This window comes from Aspergillus pseudotamarii (assembly GCF_009193445.1).
Source record: "Aspergillus pseudotamarii strain CBS 117625 unplaced genomic scaffold BDV38scaffold_28, whole genome shotgun sequence".
Taxonomy (NCBI): Eukaryota; Fungi; Ascomycota; class Eurotiomycetes; order Eurotiales; family Aspergillaceae; genus Aspergillus; species Aspergillus pseudotamarii.
The window spans coordinates 2178-23094 of NW_022475042.1; the positions used below are offsets into that span (position 1 = coordinate 2178).

General features: G+C 45.2%; 8 protein-coding genes across 8 annotated transcripts; 4 read left to right on the plus strand and 4 right to left on the minus strand.

Moving 5' to 3' along the window:
* Nucleotides 1-1346: 1346 nt before the first annotated feature.
* Nucleotides 1347-1736, plus strand: BDV38DRAFT_283083 (uncharacterized protein; the record flags this gene model as incomplete). The annotated part of the gene is made up of 1 exon (XM_032059956.1): nt 1347-1736. The coding sequence occupies one exon, from the start codon at nt 1347-1349 to the stop codon at nt 1734-1736; it is 390 nt and encodes a 129-aa protein (XP_031913305.1).
* Nucleotides 1737-2329: 593 nt separating this feature from the next.
* Nucleotides 2330-4555, minus strand: BDV38DRAFT_283084 (iron-containing redox enzyme family protein; the record flags this gene model as incomplete). The annotated part of the gene is made up of 1 exon (XM_032059957.1): nt 2330-4555. One exon carries the CDS (start codon nt 4553-4555, stop codon nt 2330-2332), a length of 2226 nt encoding a protein of 741 aa, XP_031913306.1.
* Nucleotides 4556-5219: 664 nt separating this feature from the next.
* On the plus strand, nt 5220-6145 carry BDV38DRAFT_271374 (Clavaminate synthase-like protein; the record flags this gene model as incomplete). The annotated part of the gene is made up of 2 exons (XM_032057307.1): nt 5220-5504; nt 5639-6145. The coding sequence occupies 2 exons, from the start codon at nt 5220-5222 to the stop codon at nt 6143-6145; spliced, it is 792 nt and encodes a 263-aa protein (XP_031913307.1).
* A 1355-nt stretch (nt 6146-7500) lies between these two features.
* On the minus strand, nt 7501-8800 carry BDV38DRAFT_283086 (Nucleotidylyl transferase; the record flags this gene model as incomplete). Its single annotated transcript, XM_032059958.1, has 5 exons — nt 7501-7992; nt 8064-8414; nt 8476-8537; nt 8597-8617; nt 8680-8800. 5 exons carry the CDS (start codon nt 8798-8800, stop codon nt 7501-7503), a joined length of 1047 nt encoding a protein of 348 aa, XP_031913308.1.
* A 739-nt stretch (nt 8801-9539) lies between these two features.
* Nucleotides 9540-10858, plus strand: BDV38DRAFT_271376 (TauD/TfdA dioxygenase family protein; the record flags this gene model as incomplete). The annotated part of the gene is made up of 6 exons (XM_032057308.1): nt 9540-9595; nt 9661-9869; nt 9950-10395; nt 10459-10495; nt 10553-10686; nt 10745-10858. 6 exons carry the CDS (start codon nt 9540-9542, stop codon nt 10856-10858), a joined length of 996 nt encoding a protein of 331 aa, XP_031913309.1.
* A 320-nt stretch (nt 10859-11178) lies between these two features.
* On the plus strand, nt 11179-12170 carry BDV38DRAFT_292998 (arylamine N-acetyltransferase family protein; the record flags this gene model as incomplete). The annotated part of the gene is made up of 2 exons (XM_032062140.1): nt 11179-11560; nt 11618-12170. The coding sequence occupies exons 1-2, from the start codon at nt 11190-11192 to the stop codon at nt 12168-12170; spliced, it is 924 nt and encodes a 307-aa protein (XP_031913310.1). The 5' UTR covers nt 11179-11189.
* Nucleotides 12171-13890: 1720 nt separating this feature from the next.
* On the minus strand, nt 13891-15067 carry BDV38DRAFT_293002 (uncharacterized protein). The gene is made up of 2 exons (XM_032062141.1): nt 14377-15067; nt 13891-14312 (listed from the first exon to the last, which is right to left on the minus strand). The coding sequence occupies exons 1-2, from the start codon at nt 14912-14914 to the stop codon at nt 13912-13914; spliced, it is 939 nt and encodes a 312-aa protein (XP_031913311.1). The 5' UTR covers nt 14915-15067; the 3' UTR covers nt 13891-13911.
* Nucleotides 15068-17838: 2771 nt separating this feature from the next.
* BDV38DRAFT_293005 (Cupredoxin) lies at nt 17839-19774 on the minus strand (the record flags this gene model as incomplete). The annotated part of the gene is made up of 2 exons (XM_032062142.1): nt 18704-19774; nt 17839-18650 (listed from the first exon to the last, which is right to left on the minus strand). The coding sequence occupies exons 1-2, from the start codon at nt 19650-19652 to the stop codon at nt 17839-17841; spliced, it is 1761 nt and encodes a 586-aa protein (XP_031913312.1). The 5' UTR covers nt 19653-19774.
* Between the last annotated feature and the right edge of the window lie 1143 nt (nt 19775-20917).

Genomic DNA, 20917 nt, shown 5'->3' on the forward strand with positions numbered 1-20917 from the left:
GTCTTTTTTATAAATTTTCTATTTTATTTACTGTCTCTAGTAGTTTTAAATAGGGTAATTCTATCTATTGAAGTATTAATATAGCTTAATATATACTTTTAATATATTTAGTTTTTAATTCTCTATATTATCTTTTCTACAGTTATGTCTAATAAATTTCTATTATAGAAAATTCTGTTATTTAATCGAGTATTCTTGTATTTTATATACTATATAAAATATATAAGATAATCTATTTTATTCTATAATTCTTTATCGGAATTTCTCCCTGAATATTTTATATTCTCTAAGTTTTTGCTACTTATTATTTATTCTTGTATAATATTTAATCCTATATCTTACTCGGTTTTTGAGTATATTATATTCTTCAGATATAAATTCTATAAGTCTACCCAGTATAGATAAAGAAGATCCGACTATAGCTATTTTTTTTATTTATCTTTAGTAGCTAAGTAGTATACTTTTATTAACTCTCTTTGGGTCGGTATCTTATCTTTCTACTTTTTTATCTATATATTTAACTTTTCTTCTGTCTTGTTTTTTATATTATTTTCTATAACTATATTAGTAGGGTCTCCTAAAAATAACTTTATTTTAGATATTGTTTTTTTTACCGAGTAATATATTATAGTTAATTTCTATTTTATTTTTCTTTTCAGAACCGGATCGAGATACTATTTTTTAGACTCTTTTCTGTCTTATATTTGAGATTCTTGAACTGAATACTTATATTTATATATTTATATATAAAACTGGAAATAAGTACAATATTTGGTTATATATCAGTATATGGTGGTTAGTAAGTAGATAAATAGAGAAGTATAAAAGAGGAAAAAGAAAAAGAATTATATAAATATAAATAAAAAACTAAATAATTAGTCGCTATTATAGATTTACTAAGATAAAAATAAATAATAACTGTTTATCTATTTAATAGCTTTCAAGTTGTAAGAGTTAAAATATAGAATTTAATATATTTATTACTTTACAGTGACTATAAAGACTAGAAATTAATCTTATAGTTATAATACTATACTATTTATTATATATTTTATAATTATTTATAAAAGTTTCGGTCCTGTTTTATAGCTATTTTAAAAATATTTTTTAAGTATATATTGACTATTGTATTATATTTCTATATTTATAGATTTCTATATAAAATCTAGATAAAACTCAATATTATAACTAATAATTAAAGAATAATATAATAACTATTATATAACTGTAGAACTGATTTTTGTTTTGTTTGAACTACTAGTAACTATCAAAAACTGTCTGAAACTACTGATGAATTAGTCAGCGACCTAACGTTGCCAACCCCCCTGCCCACTATGTATCGCACGATGGATTGGGCGGCTGAGGTGGAAAGGATTACACATGGCCATGGGGCAGACCACATTATTGAAGTGGCCGGTATTCAGACATTGCCGCAGTCGTTGCGGGCAGCTGCGTGGAACGGGATGATCCACTCCGTTGGCCATAGTACTAACATGTCTGATGAGAAGAAAGAGTCTGCCCCTGATGCTTCGGCATTCTTCCTTGACAAGCCATACACCCTGCGACGGGTCATTGTTGGCTCGAGGGAGCAGTTTCAAGGTATGCTGGCCTGCTTCACTGCACATTCTATCCGCCCGGTCATAAACAGAGTCTTCGAGTTTGAAAAGGCACAGAAAGCATACCATTATTTGTGGGATTCGTCGCATATTGGGAAGATCGTTATTCGCATTCCATAGAGATCAACAAGGTAACCATTGCGATGGTGTAAGAATCGCATCGTATATTGCAAACTGTGCCATGCGTGAGTTGAGGAATTATAAACATGTACTATATCTCTATTTCCTGGTTAAAGAAGAGCTTTGGGATAAGTCTCTGGCCAGTTCAATACAATATCACCCGTATCGTGGAACAAGCCACTATTAGACTTACTAATGGCCAGTGACATTGATATTAAAAAGAAGTAGCTTGGTACATCACGTTTAGTAGTGACGTAAAACATCCTAGCAGCTATTTGGGCATCACCGCATAGCAACCAGAATGATATAAACTGAGACTTACCAAATTTAGCCAGCCGTATCAACCGAGAAAAGCCGTGAACTCACAACTCACAGGAACTTGGGGGGTGAGAGTAAGCCCGCAGGTAGCCCTACTAGCCCACCAAGCCTTAACATACAACTCAGCTAAGGTGTTTGAACATTCAATTCAGTCTTATTAGGTATTTATATATATTTATGTCAACTCGTTGTTTATCCATTCCTGAAGTGGTGTATGCGCGCTAGATTATGCTGATATGCATATTCCACGCGTACTGCAAGTCTATAAAATGTGTTTATTCTGTTATTAATATTGTTCGGCCGCTCCCAAGGTCTTCCAAAAGTATGCTTTGGGCTATTTGATAACCTTTGGTAAAGCTTTGCATTCTTTGAATGTCCTGTCGGAGAAGCTCATACGCCACTTGCAAGCACGAGGTTTCGCGTTCAATGATGTTCTTCAAAGCAGACCGACTGCTATGGGACAGAAGCCCAGGAGAACATAGGACCGACCGCTGGAGGCCTAAAAAGGCCAACGACATCCCCAGGAGGACATCTAAGTTCCTTACGGGCGACTTCGATGTACTTAATAGCATCTCTGCAGATGTTGAAGGCCACGCTCTCAGAACGTCAGAGATGGATCTTGGCAAAGGAGCAAAGTTTTGATGATGGATAATATCAATACCAATATCAACCAGATCTGGCATATTAGCTCGATTGACTTCGTCCATTCCAGTAACACCATCCGATTCTGGACTAAAGTGGTACTGAGCTCGCAAAGCCCGAATTATGGCTGCCCCGAGCTCTGAGGCAACACGTGTTGGAATGCTCACCACTGACTCTAGGAGCGATATGTGAGCAAACCATAAAGGCAAAATTACCTTGCAATCGCTAGGGGTTATATGGTGGCATTTCAAAGGTGCTTCGAAGACTGATTCGTCGAGTGTAAGATCAGAAGAAAATGGAATTGAAGCCAATGGTGAATGCGTTGTGACCAGGGAGGTATGACCAACATGGTCGTTTTGGCTTCGACCTGTAAAATCCCAATACGCTTTCTGTCCTTGCTCTTTCTCGCCCAGGGACGTGATCCAACTCTTCAAATGCTCAACTTCCTCCACGGTAAATGCGCCAAACATCTTGCCCCCGACTTTGAGCTCACGGATCAACCTGCTACGTTCGGGATCTCCCTTGACAACCCATGGCGAAGCATTGCCCAACTCGCGGAGCGCATCTCGCTTCTGGCTCTTGGAATGACCAAGGCTGGATTCTAGCCATTCGGCCAACGGCATTCCACCAATTCGGGCACGACATCCGGAATGCAACATGTTCGACACGGCGGCCTTGCTTGCCAGCAGTTGTGCAATATTGTAAGTATCAACATCCTGGGTAAGAGTCTCATCTGAACCCAGGTTCCAGTCGACGTTTTCTGTCGACAGCGAAGATATATCCCTCTGAACGTGTTTTGACTGATTTGCAGACAGCACATAGCCCGCCTGAATGCGCTTCCACGCTGTGTTGGCTGCGTGAGACCCTTCATTCTTCCGGATGTGGGAGAGATACTGCGTGACCGTATGTGCAGCCATCATGGCATGCCCAGAATGGGCATTATCAATGGATACATGGAGAAGGAAATATTGCGCATCTAATTTGAGTTCCTGAAGCTCTCTCGACAAGACCATGGTTTCTAGGTTCAGCCCTTCAAAGTGCAGGTTATACCCCAAAATCTCAGGTAAGAATTCGTCGGGAAATAGTGAAATAAGAAGCTGAACAACCGCCGCCTTCCATGCTCCGAGGCTCTTCATCTGGTGCGCGGGATCTATGAAACTTGGCTCATACGGTGCCGGCAAGCGCACTCCTAGATCACACAACAGTTTGTTATAAATATGGGCATGATGGAGGTGCAGTGACCCATCGCCGAGCTCCTCAGAGAGCACTTGCCAAACCTGCTTCGTGATGGGTCGAAGCTCAAATGGCGTGGTGATGTGATGAATATGTCCCAGCCATGCGCCGTCCACCAACTTGAGAGGTGCCATCCGGGTCAATATCACCCCTGCTTTTTCGCGATTTATTGCGAGGAGCCGCGGGCCTCCCGCTTCCCGGCCCTCAGTGTACTTTTTGTACGCTTTACCGACCTCTTTGTGACTCTCATGTACAAACGCGAGCAATTGGTCTTCGTTGTAGACCTCAATGGCAAGGACATCGCCGTCTTTCTCAGGATTGGATGCGATTGCTTCCGAAAGCAAGGAAAGAAGCAGCTCTCGGGCTTCGGGTAGTATTCCTTGGTGATCTTCGATGTTGTGCAGTTTGAAAAAGAGGGATCGATAGTAGTCGATGGTACGCCGCACGCCAGGACACAGACTGCCAATGGGATCATGGTGTAAATCGCGCTCCTCCTGTGCATCGATTACGGCACGGTAGGATGCCCGCTGGACTGCTCGTTTGGGAGCCCCTCTCAACAATGCATACGAGGCAGTGATCAAGAACACCACGGCAGCAATGCAGAGAACTATTCCAGAGAAAGGCATATTTGTGTGGCGCTGACGACCACTTCAGCCCAAATAGCCCAAACACGAGCGATAGCCGATACGTGGAGGTTAAAGGAATATTACCTCAGAACGCTTATGCTTCCGATCATATACGAACGGGTGGGGCGCCGTAGAATTCAAGCTGATGTTCCAAAAGGCTGTGTCCGAACACCAATACACATGCAAACACGCAGATCAATTTTTAATAGTAAAAAAAAGTTCATAGCCTAGCTGGCTGAAAAAACGACTTCACCGACCTCCGCCATTTGTGGGGCGGCGAAGATTCTCATTCGAAAACGCGCATTGTGCTTGACGCCCAGAACTGAGCTTGTACAACTAAGTGAAAGTCCTGCCACTCTAACTCAGCCAGCCACTGCTGAAAGGCCGATTTTCAGCTGAGCAGAATTCACGAAGAAGTCTCTGTCGCAAGCTGGTGGATCAAGACCTTGGGGCTCCTGATCCGCTATGGAGTTGACTTGAGGGTTTGACTGTCCAATCGTTCGACCCGTAATATCACCGTGGTATCATGAGGATAGCGGCGCCTACACTAACAAAGTATAAAGCCCATGTTTCTACGCATTCTTCTGTACGAGTACACTATTCTTCCCTCCCTCTTTAACCTATCCCCTTTGGCAAATCTGCTCAGTTGCTTAACACCATCGCAATGGCTACCACTATATCCCCCAACACGTATACCCCTTTGCGATCGGTCAGCCTAGATCGACTTTTAGCGAAGGACCCGGAGTCGATTCAAGAGCTTCTACAGGGCGCACGAAGTCCGGGGTTTTTCCTTGTGGACTTGCGGGGAGTCGCTGGAAAGCAGATACGAGCGGATCTGGCTCAGGTGTATCAAGTTACCAAAGATTACTTCGATCAACCTTCCCAGGCGAAGCAGGAACACTTCAGGGCCGACATTGATCGCGGGCAAGTCCACAAAATATTTCGACACGTTCCAGGACCTGCTAACCTGAGCACAGATACAAACCTGGCCATGGATATCAAACCTTTGAAGTACGTTAAATTGAGCCGTGTTGATCCACCGCCAATCTCGAGGGAAAACTCTAACATTAATCCACAATTCAGCTCGCCCGCGAGGAGCTTACAAGCGCCCAGCTAGCCTGCCCTGGTCAACTTGCAATCCACAAGGAGTTGTTAACTCGCTTCACCGGCGATTGTCACGATCTAGCCATGACGCTCTTACGCAGTTTATCAGATGTGCTAGGCCTCGCTGGTGATGCCCAGTTAGAGACAAGCCACTCAGACACCCAGAGCAATGACTCGGGGTTAAAGCTAATTGAGATCCCTACTGTCGAGCGGATGGATGAATTTCCAGATACGACACACACTGATAACGGCACCCTGACCCTTCTATGGAGCACTGAAATGGCAAGCCAAATCTGTGACCCGACTACGGGGGAGTGGGGTTGGGCTGAGGAGCGAGATGGACATGTCCTCGTCAATGTGGCCAACTCGCTTCAGAAACAAACCGGTGGCAGACTCCATTCCTGCCTCCATAAGGTGGCTCAGCCTAGTGATGGCGCTCATGAACGATACATGGTTAGCTATTACTTGCGCCCAAACGCTCGGTGAATTAGATTGGGGGGGTGATCGGCACCTCAACATATGGACAATGAAATCCCTTCAGCGTATTATATATTATTTCTAGGCCTCGGCAGGGTCGGCTATTAGGTACAAGATCGGGACCCGTAATTTATATAATCGATCGTGTGGGTTCGAAATACCAATGGCTTGCTGATCTGCTGTGGTGGGCTTGAGAAGAACCCGACCAATTCGGCATTGATTGAGCGACTAGCGGCAGATCCAGTATAATAATAGGTAACGCCCATTACTTCATTGGACGGGCAGAATTCATGCCTGTAGGTGGACCATAGTAGAGCCAAGTGCAAGCGAGCGGGTCGTTTGAACGTGGCGCAGCTCGAGCTGAGCGGTGGAGACAGAAAAGTGAGAAAAGGCGGTCAATTAAGTGAGTTATAATCCGTAGTTATAGGGAATTGTTATTTGGACCCCACACACGGCAAGCCATTGCGGCCAACGAGCATTAATTCATTTTCCTATATTTTTTAGGGTTTCTTGTCCTCTTTTTGTCGAGTTCTTTTACCGCTTATCTGGCCGCCTTTGATTAGTTAATACTAGTTCTAAATCCTGATCAACCCAGTAGTTTGCTGTCATGTGACTATATATAGAGACTATAGTATAGACTACTTCGTAACTATATAGACAACGCAGATAAAATAGACTATGTAGACTACACAGACTACGCAGACAATACAGACAAAGTAGATTACACAGACAAAGTAGACAAAGCAGATAGAGCAGATAAAGCAGATAGAGTAGATTAAGCAGATTAAGCAGATCAAGCAGACCAGGTAAGTAATTTAAGTAGATTCAGTATAGTGGACTATTCTGCCGGCAGAAACACGTTTAAAATGTAGGAAAATGAATTAATGCACGTTGGCCGCAATGGCTTGCCGCACCCCACGTTAAGCGTATATAGGGAAGTTAAGCCGGCTATATGATTAAAAAACATACTAGTAAAGCCATTTCAAATACAGCTTATATAATATCCTATATAAATCAACATGATTAGTATATTGTAAAAATTTAACTATAGTTAAAGACCTCTCTGTTTATTACCTAGATTAGGTAGATAGCGAGACTACTATATATCGTTGAATATGCAATGGATATAGAGACTGATATATTATATAGATATTCAGCCGCTCTTAGAAAGACGGCCTGGGGGGAGAGTAGAAGTCTGCAGAGGTGGGGAGTTTTATATTCCTATTCTCGAATAGTCTCGCTTAACCAGTAGTATTACCAATACATAGTATTATGCCTTCCTATACGCTTAACGCGAGGTCCAAATAATTAGCGGAGGCCCAAATAACAATTCCCTAGTTATATATTCCTGTCTGAAACTTATACTAATCATTATAGGCCAGCTTCTCCGCGAGCCTCCACTCTTGATTTGTAGCATGCTCGGCCCGGATCGGAGACAGCACTTGGTTGATGAGTGCGACGATGGTTGGTTGGAGCGTTTCCAATCCCAGGTGTCTGGCTTGTAAGTCTCGCTCTAGCTCCTCATATGTGGTGTATTCTTTGGTGGAACCATCCACCAACTGGGCGGTAATCTTTTCGCTGCCCAAAGCGCCCAGATGATAGAGAGGGAAGAGACAATGTTGGAGCATTGGCAAGACGGCCGTGGCAGCTGGACCATCAAGCTCTGCCCATGAAATGCCTTCTAACTTCTCCTTGATTGTGTCTGGCGAATCCAGCCACTCAATCTTGGTGGCTGCTAAGGCAGACGACGACATTTTACCCTTGTGTAATCCAGGAACGATCACGTTGGCTAGATGCGATACAGGCTCGTAGCCGATACGAGGGAGGACTTTGTCAGCATACGCGAACATGCCGAGCTGGATGAATCAGGGAAGATCAGTACTAAACAACAACGTTGAAAAGGGATGTAACATTCTGCTTCCCTCACCTGATCCTCACCACCAAGTTGAAAATCACCACCAATGTAAACTTCACTGAGCGCCTGGTAGACCGGGCATAACAGTGGACTCATCATGTGGGCCGTCGTCACCTCGAGACCGACCATTTTGATGTCTTCTTGGGAAGAATGAACCAGCATCCGCGCTAGATCCTTGCAGAATGGCGGAGTTGAAGTGTAGATGGATTCAGCCACAAAGGTTATCTTGGACATGTCGACTCCAATAGCTCGAAGAATGGAACCAATAAGGAAACGGTAATACTGTGTCCGATGGGCGACTACGTCCTGTGAAACGTCATAATTGACAAGATATGCATATGAGTCTCCCAGATAGATTGTCACCTATTGTTTTTTGCGATTGTTAACACAATTCGACGGGGTGGAACACGTTGTGGAAACTGACATCGCAACCGGCTGCCACACACTCAGCAACCTTTACCAGAGGAACCATATATCCGAAGTGTGCTACGGAATTGTCTCCATGTAAGCGGGTTACGGAAGCCCCAAGGTCTGTTGGCACTTACGTCGTCCAGTGGGCGCAGTGCCTATGAAAAATAAGGGTAAGCTAGAATTCATTTCGACATCAAGAGCAGTCGGGCTCAATTACCCCAGTAGCCAGCTACTTTTCGTCCTTCCTGCAGCTTCTTCTTGATGCGTCCATCGCTGACAACTTGCAATCGGGCGGTGATCGCGTCGAATACCTTTTGCGCGGAGGTATCGAGACTCATCGTGATATTTCAGAGAACGGTTGATTATAAAGGCAGAAAGGGGGGGCTCTCCGAAATCAATGTAAGCTCTAGCAAGGCAAGCACAAGATGGTAGAGCACGCGATTATATAGATCACCTTGGTTTATTCCATTACAGTGTTATCGTTGGATCCGTTCAAGATGTAATATTACGCCAACACTCTTTCGGTTTTTTATTCGCATTTGAGTTCACTAGTAGTTCAGATTCAGGTTCCCGTATGTCAGATCAACCAAATGTACTCGGAAAGATCGTCGTAAAGCCCGAATATACTCCGTGGGTCGTGAGTGGAACCATTGGGACCCACTGTATAGAGGCTGGCTGACGCTGTTAGATTCTATTCGTAAAATAGAAATGATATACAATCACCCCCACAGGGATCCACTCAATCTGTTCCAACCACTATAGTAGATGTTTCTAGATGATCGCTTGTCCGATTTATGGCGGATAAATAATAATCAGATTTTGGCATTGGGAGAAAGGAAGGAAGGATTTCCACCTATCTCGGTACGAGCTTATTTTTCTCTCGAGTTAAACGACTACTATTACCTTTTTTTTTTTTTTTTTTTTTTTTTTTGTTCTTCTCGTTACCACACAGAATCTAGTTCTATTACAGCTTACTATAAAGGGACTTACTGCGCAGACCTGAGAACCATTAAGTACCTCGCTCATGTATTAATTAACGGAGGCCAGACACATGCGGAGATCCAGAACATTCATACAATGGACCAAATACCAGCATCCTTCCCTGACTATCTCCCGGTTCCAGAGCTACAGAGGTAATTATACCTGGGAAGATTTATCGTCCCTGCAGCCTACACACCTTGACAGCGCTGACTATCAGAAGCTATCCACCACTGGAGCCGTTTGAACACCATGAGCATGGCAAGAATGCCGATTCTACCTTTCCTGACCTCTTTCCCCAAGGAGCTGGTGTCATTGAGCATCTGACTCCCCAGTTCGGCTCCGAGGTGAGCGGCATCCAACTAAGTCAATTAACGAACAAGGGCAAAGACCAGCTGGCCCTATTTGTTGCCCAACGAAAGGTGGTGGGTAAGTGAATTTAGATGCCCCTTGTATGGGCGCCAAAGCGTACCGAAGGCATGTGGCTAACAGGGATAGGGTTGATGCAGCCTTCCGAGATCAAGATTTCGCCCATCTATCCATCGATGACGCCCTCAAGTACGGCGGCTACTTTGGTCGTCATCTCATGCATCCTACCTCGGCTGCCCCAAAAGGCTATCCTGAAATCCATGTCGTCCATCGTGGCCCTGAGGCCAAAACCTGTGCGAATGCCCTGCATTCGCGCAATAGCGCTGTCTACTGGCATTCCGATCTGAGCTTCGAAGAGCAGCCACCTGGCACTACCTTTCTTTACGTTCTAGATGGACCTCCAAGTGGAGGTGATACTATCTTCGCGGATATGGTTCAGGCTTACCAAAGGCTTTCTCCTCCATTTCGTAAAAGGCTACATGGACTCACGGCTGAGCACACCAGTGCGGAACATATCCAGAGTGAGGGGGGCAACGCGCGCCGGCCAGCCATCACCACGGCACATCCAATCATCCGCACTCATCCGGTAAGTATTGAGCGTGACAACCTGTCAAAGCCCGACGTACAAAATGCTAACCTGCAAAAATAGGCAACGGGGGAAAAGGCCATCTTCGTGAACGATGTCAGTAAGTATAAGAAGCCACCTTAGATAATCGGATTCGATCACTGAAACAACCCTCTAGTCACCAAGCGTATAGTCGGGCTCAAGAAAGAAGAGTCAGACCTGCTACTCAAGTTTCTGTTTGACCAAACGGCCTTCTCTCACGATCTTCAGGTGCGGCTTCGATGGAAGCCAGGTACTGTGGTGGTCTATGATGTAGGTCTAAATCTATTACGTTAACGCTTTGATAAAGATAATAGCTAATGAATCACAGAATCGCGTGACCTCCCACGCAGCGCTGTTTGACTTTGAAGATGGATATCGACGGCATTTGGCAAGACTTACGCCTCAGGCTGAAAGGCCTTACGAGACTCCCTTCCAGGAATAATAAGTGCACGTTTTTGATTTACAGATATAGTCACAAACTCGCAGGAAATAGTCAATAATCTCATCAAACTCTCCGTAGCTGGAAAGGTCCGTATTTTTTATAAATGACTGGAATACACCGTCTTCATGGACATAGGGACATACAACTGGAACCCAGCCACACAGATGTACCAGTCACAGCCCCACTTTTCCCAAAGTCTTCATGAAGCGAGTTTTGATTGTTATTGGCGTATATGGTAAACAGCGGGGACCGCGTGTTTATAAACCCTCCAACTCCCCTCCTTTGGGGAGGGCAACCTTTCCCATCAATTCAAATCCCTCGATGAGCCACCATGACAACAACCATCCCTTCTCTTACTTCCGATCAGGTTGATCGATACTTTGAATATATCCAGCTACCCCATGAGTATAGACGATATCGTAATCCGAAGTTGGATATCGCCCTGCTCACTACCATCCACACCTATCATGTGTCAACCATTCCTTACGAGAACATTGCTCTACATTATGCCCCTTCAGCGTATATTTCCTTGGAAATCTCTGATATCTATCACAAGTTTATCGAGAGGGGCCGTGGTGGATACTGCATGGAGAATAATATTTTCCTCTATCATGTTCTTTCCTTCTTAGGCTTTCAAGTCTACCTAGCCGGGGCCAGACTTCATCGTGACACCAAGAGCAACTCTCCCGGATGGTCAGGCTGGTAAGTGTGTGAAGACTCATGGCCCCTTATCCCTCTCCCACTGATTATAGCTGATAGGGAACATGCCGTTAACATCGTCACTCTTGCCGATCATACTCGGTACCTGGTTGATGTGGGTTATGGTGGCGATGGGCCCAAAACCCCACTACCTCTTGTGGCAGGGGAAATAGCCCCTAACATTGGTACACAAGAGCTGCAACTGGTGTATGGCACCATTGACGGTCTTTCAGATGCCAAGCAGCGCATGTGGATCTACCAGTTCCGAAATGCTACCGACTGCCCTTGGACCCCGGCCTATGCCTTTACCGAAACTGAGTTCCTGCGCCGAGATTTTGAAGTCATGAGTTACTATACGAGCCAGCATCCGCAGTGCTTTCTGACTTCTAACCTCCTCGTGATTAAGTTCCTGCGCGAAGGTAGCAACGTCTACGGCAAGACCATACTGGACCAAGACAAAGTGAAAGAGAATCTCGGTGGCAAGTCTGTTCTAATCAAGACATGCCGTAGTGAGGAGGATCGGGTTCAGGTGCTCCGGGATAGGTTTGGTATTTCCTTGACTGAAGAGGAGCAGAAAGGGATTATTGGTCGGAAATCCGAACTAGTCCAGTAGTTTGAGCATGAGGCTGTACATCCCTCACATAATCGTCGGTTTAACAATCCAGCTATGCACATGGAAAGATCCATAGTCGAGTAAGCAGGTAAACAACTCATACGCCAATACCGGATGTTGAATACTGGATATTCAATCTCAAATAACGAAACACTGACAGAATACTAAGAATACTAAATGACCAAAACAAATGTCGTGTCTAAAGGCTAAATGTAATCCCAGCTCTAATGCTACCTAACACACGGTAGATCCTAGACCTCATGGATTTCCCGCAACTAGGTAGAGAATTACTCTTCCTTCTGCTCAGGGTATAGAGAATTGGTAGATATGTCTTACGATTCCAAGGTGTAGTGCTGGTGTGTGGTCATCTGGCCCCATTGATGAGACAGTCAAGTCTCACAGAACGCTAGAAGCCTACTGTCCTGGTATCAGTGACTAGGTCAACACTTTAAGCATTAAACTACTGAGCGATCATGGTTAGAGTAGGTTGTTAAGGTTCAACACCAAAGATTTAGCTCTATCCAGTATACCAAATTCAGCTGCATCATGGAATGAGACACTATGAGATATATCTCTACTAGTTTGGAAAATATCAAGTTCATGTTTTATATATCTATAGTGTATACTATTAGGATGGTATATAAATATTTCTAAGCTTTAATTTAGCATGTACATAATTACTATATAATAATAAATAATCTTGTATATCTAATCCTCTTATAGTTTACTGAGAATTTAGCTGATTAAGGGAATATATTTGTTTATCATACACAATATATATAAAGATGCCCTTCACTGCCTTGGGAACCCCAGCCGTTGCTTTGAGTGTCCTACACTTTCTGTTGAAATTTCTCAAATCGCGTCAAGGTTACTTGGCCCCAGGATAGCGTTAGCAGAACTAGCCATCCGTTGCTATTGAGATCACTAATCCCTGAAGCAACTTGGATAACTACATATCCATTCAATATATTAGTCCATAATACAAATTTGCATGATACGATCTGCTCCCCTGAGGATAAGCACCCCCCCAAAGATCTCAACTTCAGACATGACGAGGACCGGAACCAGAAACAAATTTCCGATGCTAAGTCTCCACATCCTTTTTGCAAATCCCCATCATGACCATCGGAGGGATTAGAAGAAACCGGGGCAAACCCAGTCCTACACCAGGGAAGAACAAAAGGCGATTCCGTACTTTCCATACTCCTCCCTTTGCATTCCGGAAAGGACGAAAACACCCGGATGATACCGCAGAAGGTACAGGCGGCAAAGAGGGCAAATGGGCCCCAAGGGGACAAAGCCTCTGTCATGTTTGGAAAGCCACGGGTGACACCGAAATTGAGAAGATTCTGGTAGGTGAAACTGAGAGTCACGACGGACCCACGGATAGATGTTGGGCATATTTCTGATGCGGCGAGAGAAAATGAAGGACTTCAGCCGAAGCCGTATGGAATGGCAAAGATGCAAATGGCAATGACGGCTATACTCGCGGCTTCTGATAGTGACTAAAATATTTTTGGAATGTATTTTACCTCTCTGATTATGAAAAGAGGAACAGAAATCGGGTTCTTAGTGGCACAACAGTAGCAGCAGGCTATTCAATATACGAATCATCTATACAAGAAAATGAATAGGTCTAAATGCAATGTATGATGTACAGTAAAAGCGGTAAATTTACAACAAACATACCATAGCCAACAACACCAAACACCAAGCTAATATATCATTCGCGGAGAAGTATTTAGGCAATAGCGACCGTTGACCCAGACAACGAAGGTTTCGTCTTGTCGACATGAACATGCATCTCACTGATATCTCCATTCTCGATATCGAATCCGCGAATCTCTCCCTCGAGCTGCTGCTGGCGCTTGTACATCTTCCAAAAGACAACGCTACCGTGAACCTGGGCCGCAGAAAAGGCAACATGGAGCAGCGGGGTGACGACCTTGAAGGCTATCTGCCATCGGTCCCAGAGGGAGCCGAAGAGAAAAAAGATAACAATAGTTTCGCAGGTTGTTCCGATGGCAGTAGTGATGCAAGATAGGAGGAAGAGGCGTTTGAGAAAACGATGGCGGTTGGGGAAGATGCGGTAAAGGATAATGGCCAAGTGGGGGAAGAATTCTGAGATTATATCGAAGGCACCTGACGGAGAAACCATTAGTTTCGCATTTGTAAATATTATAGAGAAAGGTAGCTTATGACTTACCCCATACTGTGCACAGAACAAACTCGATATCGGCATCAGGCTCTCGGGCCAAATCTAGGCTGATTGCGATTGCGGATTGACCAATTACAATCGTTCCGATGTGATGTAACACAGCGATAGGCGACAGCTTTGTGCGGTAAATCAGCTCGAAAGCGTACATCCCAATAAGCATCTGGGCGACCACGACCAGCATGTCGCCCATGGTCACATGGGAGCCATGCGCGTAGGGTGTGTGGAAGCCCGACTTCCCAATGACAACTTCAAGGAATGGGTATGCGGCGACGATTAGGATTAGGATCTTCGTCAGACCGGCAATATGGTGGTTTATGAACCCGCGTCGGTTCACTTCACTCAGGTTCGTATAGATTGAACCATAGATACGTTTTATGAGGAATCCTTCCAACACATAATACCGTACCAGAAAAAGGACGACGAGTACAATCGAAATGATGAGGGCGGAGAAGGGAGAAAGCTTCGAGATAGGTTGCAATTTAAGAGTCCCCAGAGCAGTAGTGTCATGGTGATAATGTATGGCCATTGTCGCGTCAAAATGTTTTCAATGACCATGGGCTCATCGATGAGTGAAGGCCGTTCAAAGCAGGAAGAGAGTGATGGGCGAAGCGGGAACGTTATTAAAATGACCTTGAATAAAGGATCGAGGGGGTATACCAAGAACAATGAGAGAGAGAAGGAGTGTAGACAGAAACAAACAATGAAAAACGGCTAAATCGCATCAAATAACTTTCATTAATATGTGCAAGCGTTCATGAATGGAGAGTTAAAAGATAAAGGGAAGAAAAGGGGACAATGGACGGTGATATTCCAGCGAGGGAGACCTCCCTCTGGTCGAGATACCCTGTTTCTCCTGGGCAAGCCCCAAAGGAACCCTGGATCTCACCAAGACTAGCCCACAGCACTACTACTGGGGGGTAATTTGCACATTGATCCCGCTAGTATTACCAACAATAGTCTGGCTTGTGGCAGTAATATGGTAGCCTACGCTGGGCGGCCATGTTGGTGGAGACGCATGGTGTACTCTGTACACTCATTCTCAATAACGCCCCATCGGCGCTAATTTAAAGACTAGAATGTTTCTCACCCATTGGTCAAAGGGGTATAAGCTATTTCTGATAAGCGGCTTCGCTCAAACCTTCTGCAGCATGACAAGCGTATTTAGTATAACCTCTTTCGGGGCGCAGCCTCGTATCACTGACACTCGACAGAGCAATGGGTCCGTTGCCTGCTGATCCTATACCGAATAAGGGGCAAGCCAAGCTTTCAGGATCCACTGAAGAAAAGCTTCGCCTCCGCACGTTGAATGAAGTTTCTACGTTTTTAGGCAGTAACATTCTAGGGTTAGGAAATATCCACGACTGATTGGTGGAGATCCCGTGTAGCCCTGGCACGTGATGCCACCTACCCACCACGCCAAACTGTTTCAGGAGTAGCGCCAACATGTGCGTGATATTCAGTTTCATCCCACGGGGCATCAGACCCTTCAATTCCTGCATGGTTCGAAGTGCCCTGGGTGTGTCCGTGGGTCGGATTTGGACATTCAAGCTTTTCCTCGGCAGTTCAATGGAAACCAGTCGGAGAAATCACTACGTGTCACACGTGGGGGAACTTGAGAGGCATTTTTCCTTTCTATTTTTGTCGCCTGGCTTCTAGGCAAATGCGTGCCTGGTGGCGTTAGGGGTTAGTCACACAGTAATCCGCACTGCATGCTCATCTTTAAAGGGGCCAATTTAAATGGAGACGTATGAGACAAAAAAAGCATCCCAAGTAAGGTAGAACAAGTGGGTAATTGCTTGTTTGGCTTATCACCCCAGTCAAGTCGAGGCTTATATTGAGTGATGGGACGAGACATGCTAATAGTACAATAGAGCGAGCATATGAATCCAACCATAGTGTTTATTTCGTTTCTTTTCCTTTCTTTTCTCTCTTTTCTTTTTCTTTCTTTTTTTTTTTTTTTTTTTTTTTTTTTTTTTTTTAATCGAAGCGTCAACACCGTCACTGATGATGCCAGGTCTAGATTCTTATCATGAACGTGTACTTATCGCGTAACATCGAAGGCATGGTGGTGGTATATGGAGCCTATGGGTGCACCTTCGCTACCCTGACATTTGCTCCTTCGAGTACCGAAAATACCATCCAGAAAGGGACCACTCACTCGGCACACGGTTATATATTGGTGCGCAGTAAATATAGGTCTGTCCTGTTCTATCCTGTGCTCAGAATATTGGGTGATTCCTATGGGAAATTGTACCCTGACCTCACAGGTATCATATGCCAAACACATTCAGGGTGAGGGGCAGAGAATACATATCGACTTGATGTGCGACGATGACGAAGTGCAAGACAGCAGCTCTGGGAGACCTCACCTAACCGTGGATATTGCGTCAATGTCCTGACTGAAGCAACCGATCCAGATACCTGTATAGATGCTCATCACCTACCGCAAGACACATTATCAAATACACGCCCACACTTCTTGCACCTCGCAAAGTTCTGGGCCCGCAAAAGTCGTGGCTCTATTGGCTGTACACCCCTATGACTAAAAGACTCGCTGTACGAATATATAAGCTAGATGCCGGCCATTTGGCCGAGTGCTTCTTTATTTGTGAAAGAGTAGGGGGGCTTATAAGATATATCATGAGGTGAGGAGTTATTGAGCAGCTATCTGTCCGACTCCATAAAGACGCCCATGGCCAGAATTACTACACAACGAAGCCTAATCGGACTATTTCTAGTCTCCAGATATGATAAAGCCATTGTCCTTCCATTGTGCCCTTTACAAAACACGAAATGATCAACGTCGAGGCCCACTATTAATTGTTGGAGAAAGGCATTTACACGTACAGGGATATCTGCTGCGCCGTTATAAACGCCAGCAAAGGATTATTTTTGGTTATGGATGCGAACTGTGTTGTATCGTCAATGCGACACTGCCATCTACTTCACAGCACTGAAGACGCGTTTGAAGGCCCGATCTCGTCTATTCTGGTTCTTCCTTTGGAGGAAGAGTCGGGAAGGCCAAAACAGTAACTCTGACGGCCGGATACCAGACGTTTAGAATCATGTTAACGAATAGTTTGGGATTTCCGACACAGTCGAATGGCGAGGACATTTTAACAGTCGTTCTTGGCAGGGGTATACGTCAGAGAGGATACCGGGCTTCTCTTCTAAGTAACTATCGAAAATCCCGAAGTATTTGAGCTGACATACTGCGTCCCAGCATTGCTCCAGAGACACGCATTATTATGATCTAGCCGATAATCCGACACTCACTCACTCACTCACCCACTCAATACTAATAGTTTCAACAGAACATTTCGACTCATAGGACAATAAAAATAATATTACTCAAAAGCTTACCGTCTTCCATAGGTAGTTGGCAAGAAAGGAAGCGTGCACGCTCACGTACATACATATGAGATAGTGAATGTTAAAGGAACGACAGAATTAAATGCCCGAATCATCCTCAATAGCATGGCTCTTCCCGCTCTGATAAGTCTCCCAGTTCTGGCAGTTCGAGTGGAGCGAATCATAATCAATCAAATCCTGGATCTCTGAGTATCGCTCCACAAATTGAATGGCAAAACCTTCCTCCGTATGCCAGCCAATATGGCAGTGCATCAACCACGCTCCCGGGTTATCAGTCACAAAACCAATGACTAGGTGGCCGTTTGCTGGAAGCATGGCCGTATCACGTCGAGGGGGGTTGTTCGTTGTGATGTCGCCTGCGCTGTAGGTTCCACTTCCCTGGGAGAGGACGACGAAGTCATGTCCGTGGAGATGGATCGGATGGGGCACGGATAGGGTGGTCTCAATGATGACAAAGGCCCATTCGTCTGCACGAGGAAGCTGGACTACACCACTGGTATTGGTGAAGGAGGTGTGGTTGCGGTAGATCTCCAGGAGAGTTGGGTCCTCCCAGGCAACGTGCATGGAGGTACTGTTCAACTTCCAGCGATAGAGGCTCTGGGAGTTCTTGCCTAGGCCCACGGGTTCGGATTCGTTGTATAACGGGTTGGAAGTTACTACGTAGGGATTGACGATCGGGACGAGATTAGATATGTCCTCGTCATCGCAGGCATCTGTGTAGGAATATCCCGTTGTGGTTGGTCTGGAGGGAGAAGAGCCGTAGTATACGATTCCTTTGATATTGGTGGGATTCTGGTTCTCGGAGCACGCTTCCTGGGGAATGGCACGCAGCCAGAAGTTCTTGGCGATGGAGGCTTTGTCTGCGCGGACGATGATGTCGTAGCGTTGTCCTGTATCCATGATTAGTGAGTGTACGATGTGACCATTATAGAAGTGGACCTACCCATTGCAATATCGAGAACGGTAGTATTGTACGGTTCAATGGGAACCAGGTCATTGGCGATGACCGTCATAGTATGGTTGTCGATCATGAATTTGAAATGGCTGTCGCAGGCCGCATTGACCAGACGGAATCGATAAGACTCTCCTTCTGTGAAGGATGTATTCCATCTTGCACCCGTCTGATTAGCATATCCATCTTTCCCGAAGACATTCATCCCATTGATCAAGCCAGAATCGAGTTCCGGGGGTCCATCGAGCTGTGCGCTATCGAACAGCTGATCTACTGTATTGATGTCCCAGTCATTCAGGATGATGAATCCCTTATCCACATCATAGTTGGCACTAGCAGGGCCATTAATCCTGATGCCACCGAACACGCCCTCCCAAGCCTGGAGACCAATGTGCGAATGGTACCAGGTCGAGCCATACTGAGTAGCTCTCCACTTGTAGGTGATGGTGCTGTTCGGAGCAGTTGGGCACTGGGTGATGGAGACTACACCGTCCGAGGGGTTTGTGTAGTATTGGCGGATTCCGTGGAAATGGATACTGGTGCCATTCCTAACAGAGCTAGGTAGCTTGTTGTTGACATGCACAACCACAGTATCACCCCAGTCTGCTTCAATGGTAGGGCCGGGGATAGAACCGTTGATGGCTAGGGCGAACCGGGACCGTCCATCCGGAGCCACGGTGACATGTTCGAGGTCAAACCAATATTCTCGAATGACACCCGTCTCAGGAGTGGTAGTAGTATAGTCTGTATTTATATCATAGCTGCACCATTGCTCGCGATTGCTGGCAGTGTTTCCTGTGCAGGCACCAGAGGAAGAAGTACTAAGAGATGCTGAAGAAGAGAGTGACGCGGAGACAGAGTCTCGAGCTAAGAACGAGGGGATGATTGTAGCAGTAGCAGCTAAAATGCTAGGAATTAGACAAAAGAACGATAATTTCATGTTGTCTTCCACTGCTAACGAGTGTTGTCGGATACCATAACAAAGAGAGTGACAATGAGTTGGTGTTTCCAATTGTTATTGAAACATTGGAAACACCTGCTTATATGGCTTACCACCGAGGCCATTATCCTAGAACACTCAGCATTATCATATGGGATCAAATTAGCGAAGCACAACTATCATATCCTCTAACAAGGATCAGCACATATTGGCCGAATCTCATTGGACATCTAGAAACTGGCCAAGTGAAGTACGTGGACGGAAAACACGACCTGTCGAGACGAGCTGAAAAGCCTCCACACAGCATGTCTAGACAGAGTGGAGCAAGGCTGAATGCTCTTTGGCAAACCTATATTGGCCGTAAAAGACCGGATGCCTCTATCGGCGGTAGGTGGAGCTTATCCGCTCTCCCAAGCTTTGACAACAGGAAAAATCAAGTGAACTACTCGGATCACCATCTACCCGTCCAATTGTACGTTATTGCCGATAAGAAATTTCTATAATTATCTAGATACAAACACTGCACCCCATTGATTGGACAATTATCCCGCAGCGTAGTCGTTCCCCACGTCTGCAGAGGAACCACTTATGAACATGGGCCTACGCAATACGCCTACATCCTGCTGCGGTAAAGGTACTGCATGACCGTGGTGGGGTAGACCTATCTGCCTTAGAAGCTCCTCATATAGTCGAGGAATATTTGCCTTGTTCTTTATAGGATAGAGTTAGCCTTTGCCCAGCCCTATGCGCAAGACAAGATCCTAGTTGTGGCCGAAGAACAAACGTCAACGACGCGCATTCTCCCGCCGACGGATCCACTCAAACGCCGATCTACCACAAAGCATGATTTTGGCGATCAGCATAAAATCTTCTATTCCGGTTAGTGGCGTACGTATCCCTCATGCTATGGGTCAAGGTCCCGCTTAACTATCGCGATTGGGTTGGTGTGGGATGAACCAAACGACGATGTTTCAGGAACAGGCATAGATAGTCGGAAGTATAACGACGGCGATATGCCGAAACTACTGACTTAGCTTGATCGGGAATCACCAATATAGAACATAGTTTTGCGTATTCATCTACCACTAAAAAGCAAGTATCGGGGCTAGAAGCATCTAAAATAATGTAGCCATAGGGGAGATTGATCCGGCTAAAGGAGCCCCAACTTATCATAAGAAGATTGGAACCCGGTTTTCTTTATGGTCATTCATACCAATCTCCGATAGTTCCGGTTCCCATTTTTGACAGGCCTCTGTAATCTACAG

Bases quoted from the DNA above. Each gene is read 5' to 3' on its own strand.
- BDV38DRAFT_293002 (XM_032062141.1), bottom strand. From the start codon at position 14,914: ATGGCCATACATTATCACCATGACACTACTGCTCTGGGGACTCTTAAA. The intron at 14,313-14,376 runs GTAAGTCATAAG...TTTCTCCGTCAG, and splicing joins TGTTCTGTGCACAGTATGGG to GTGCCTTCGATATAATCTCA.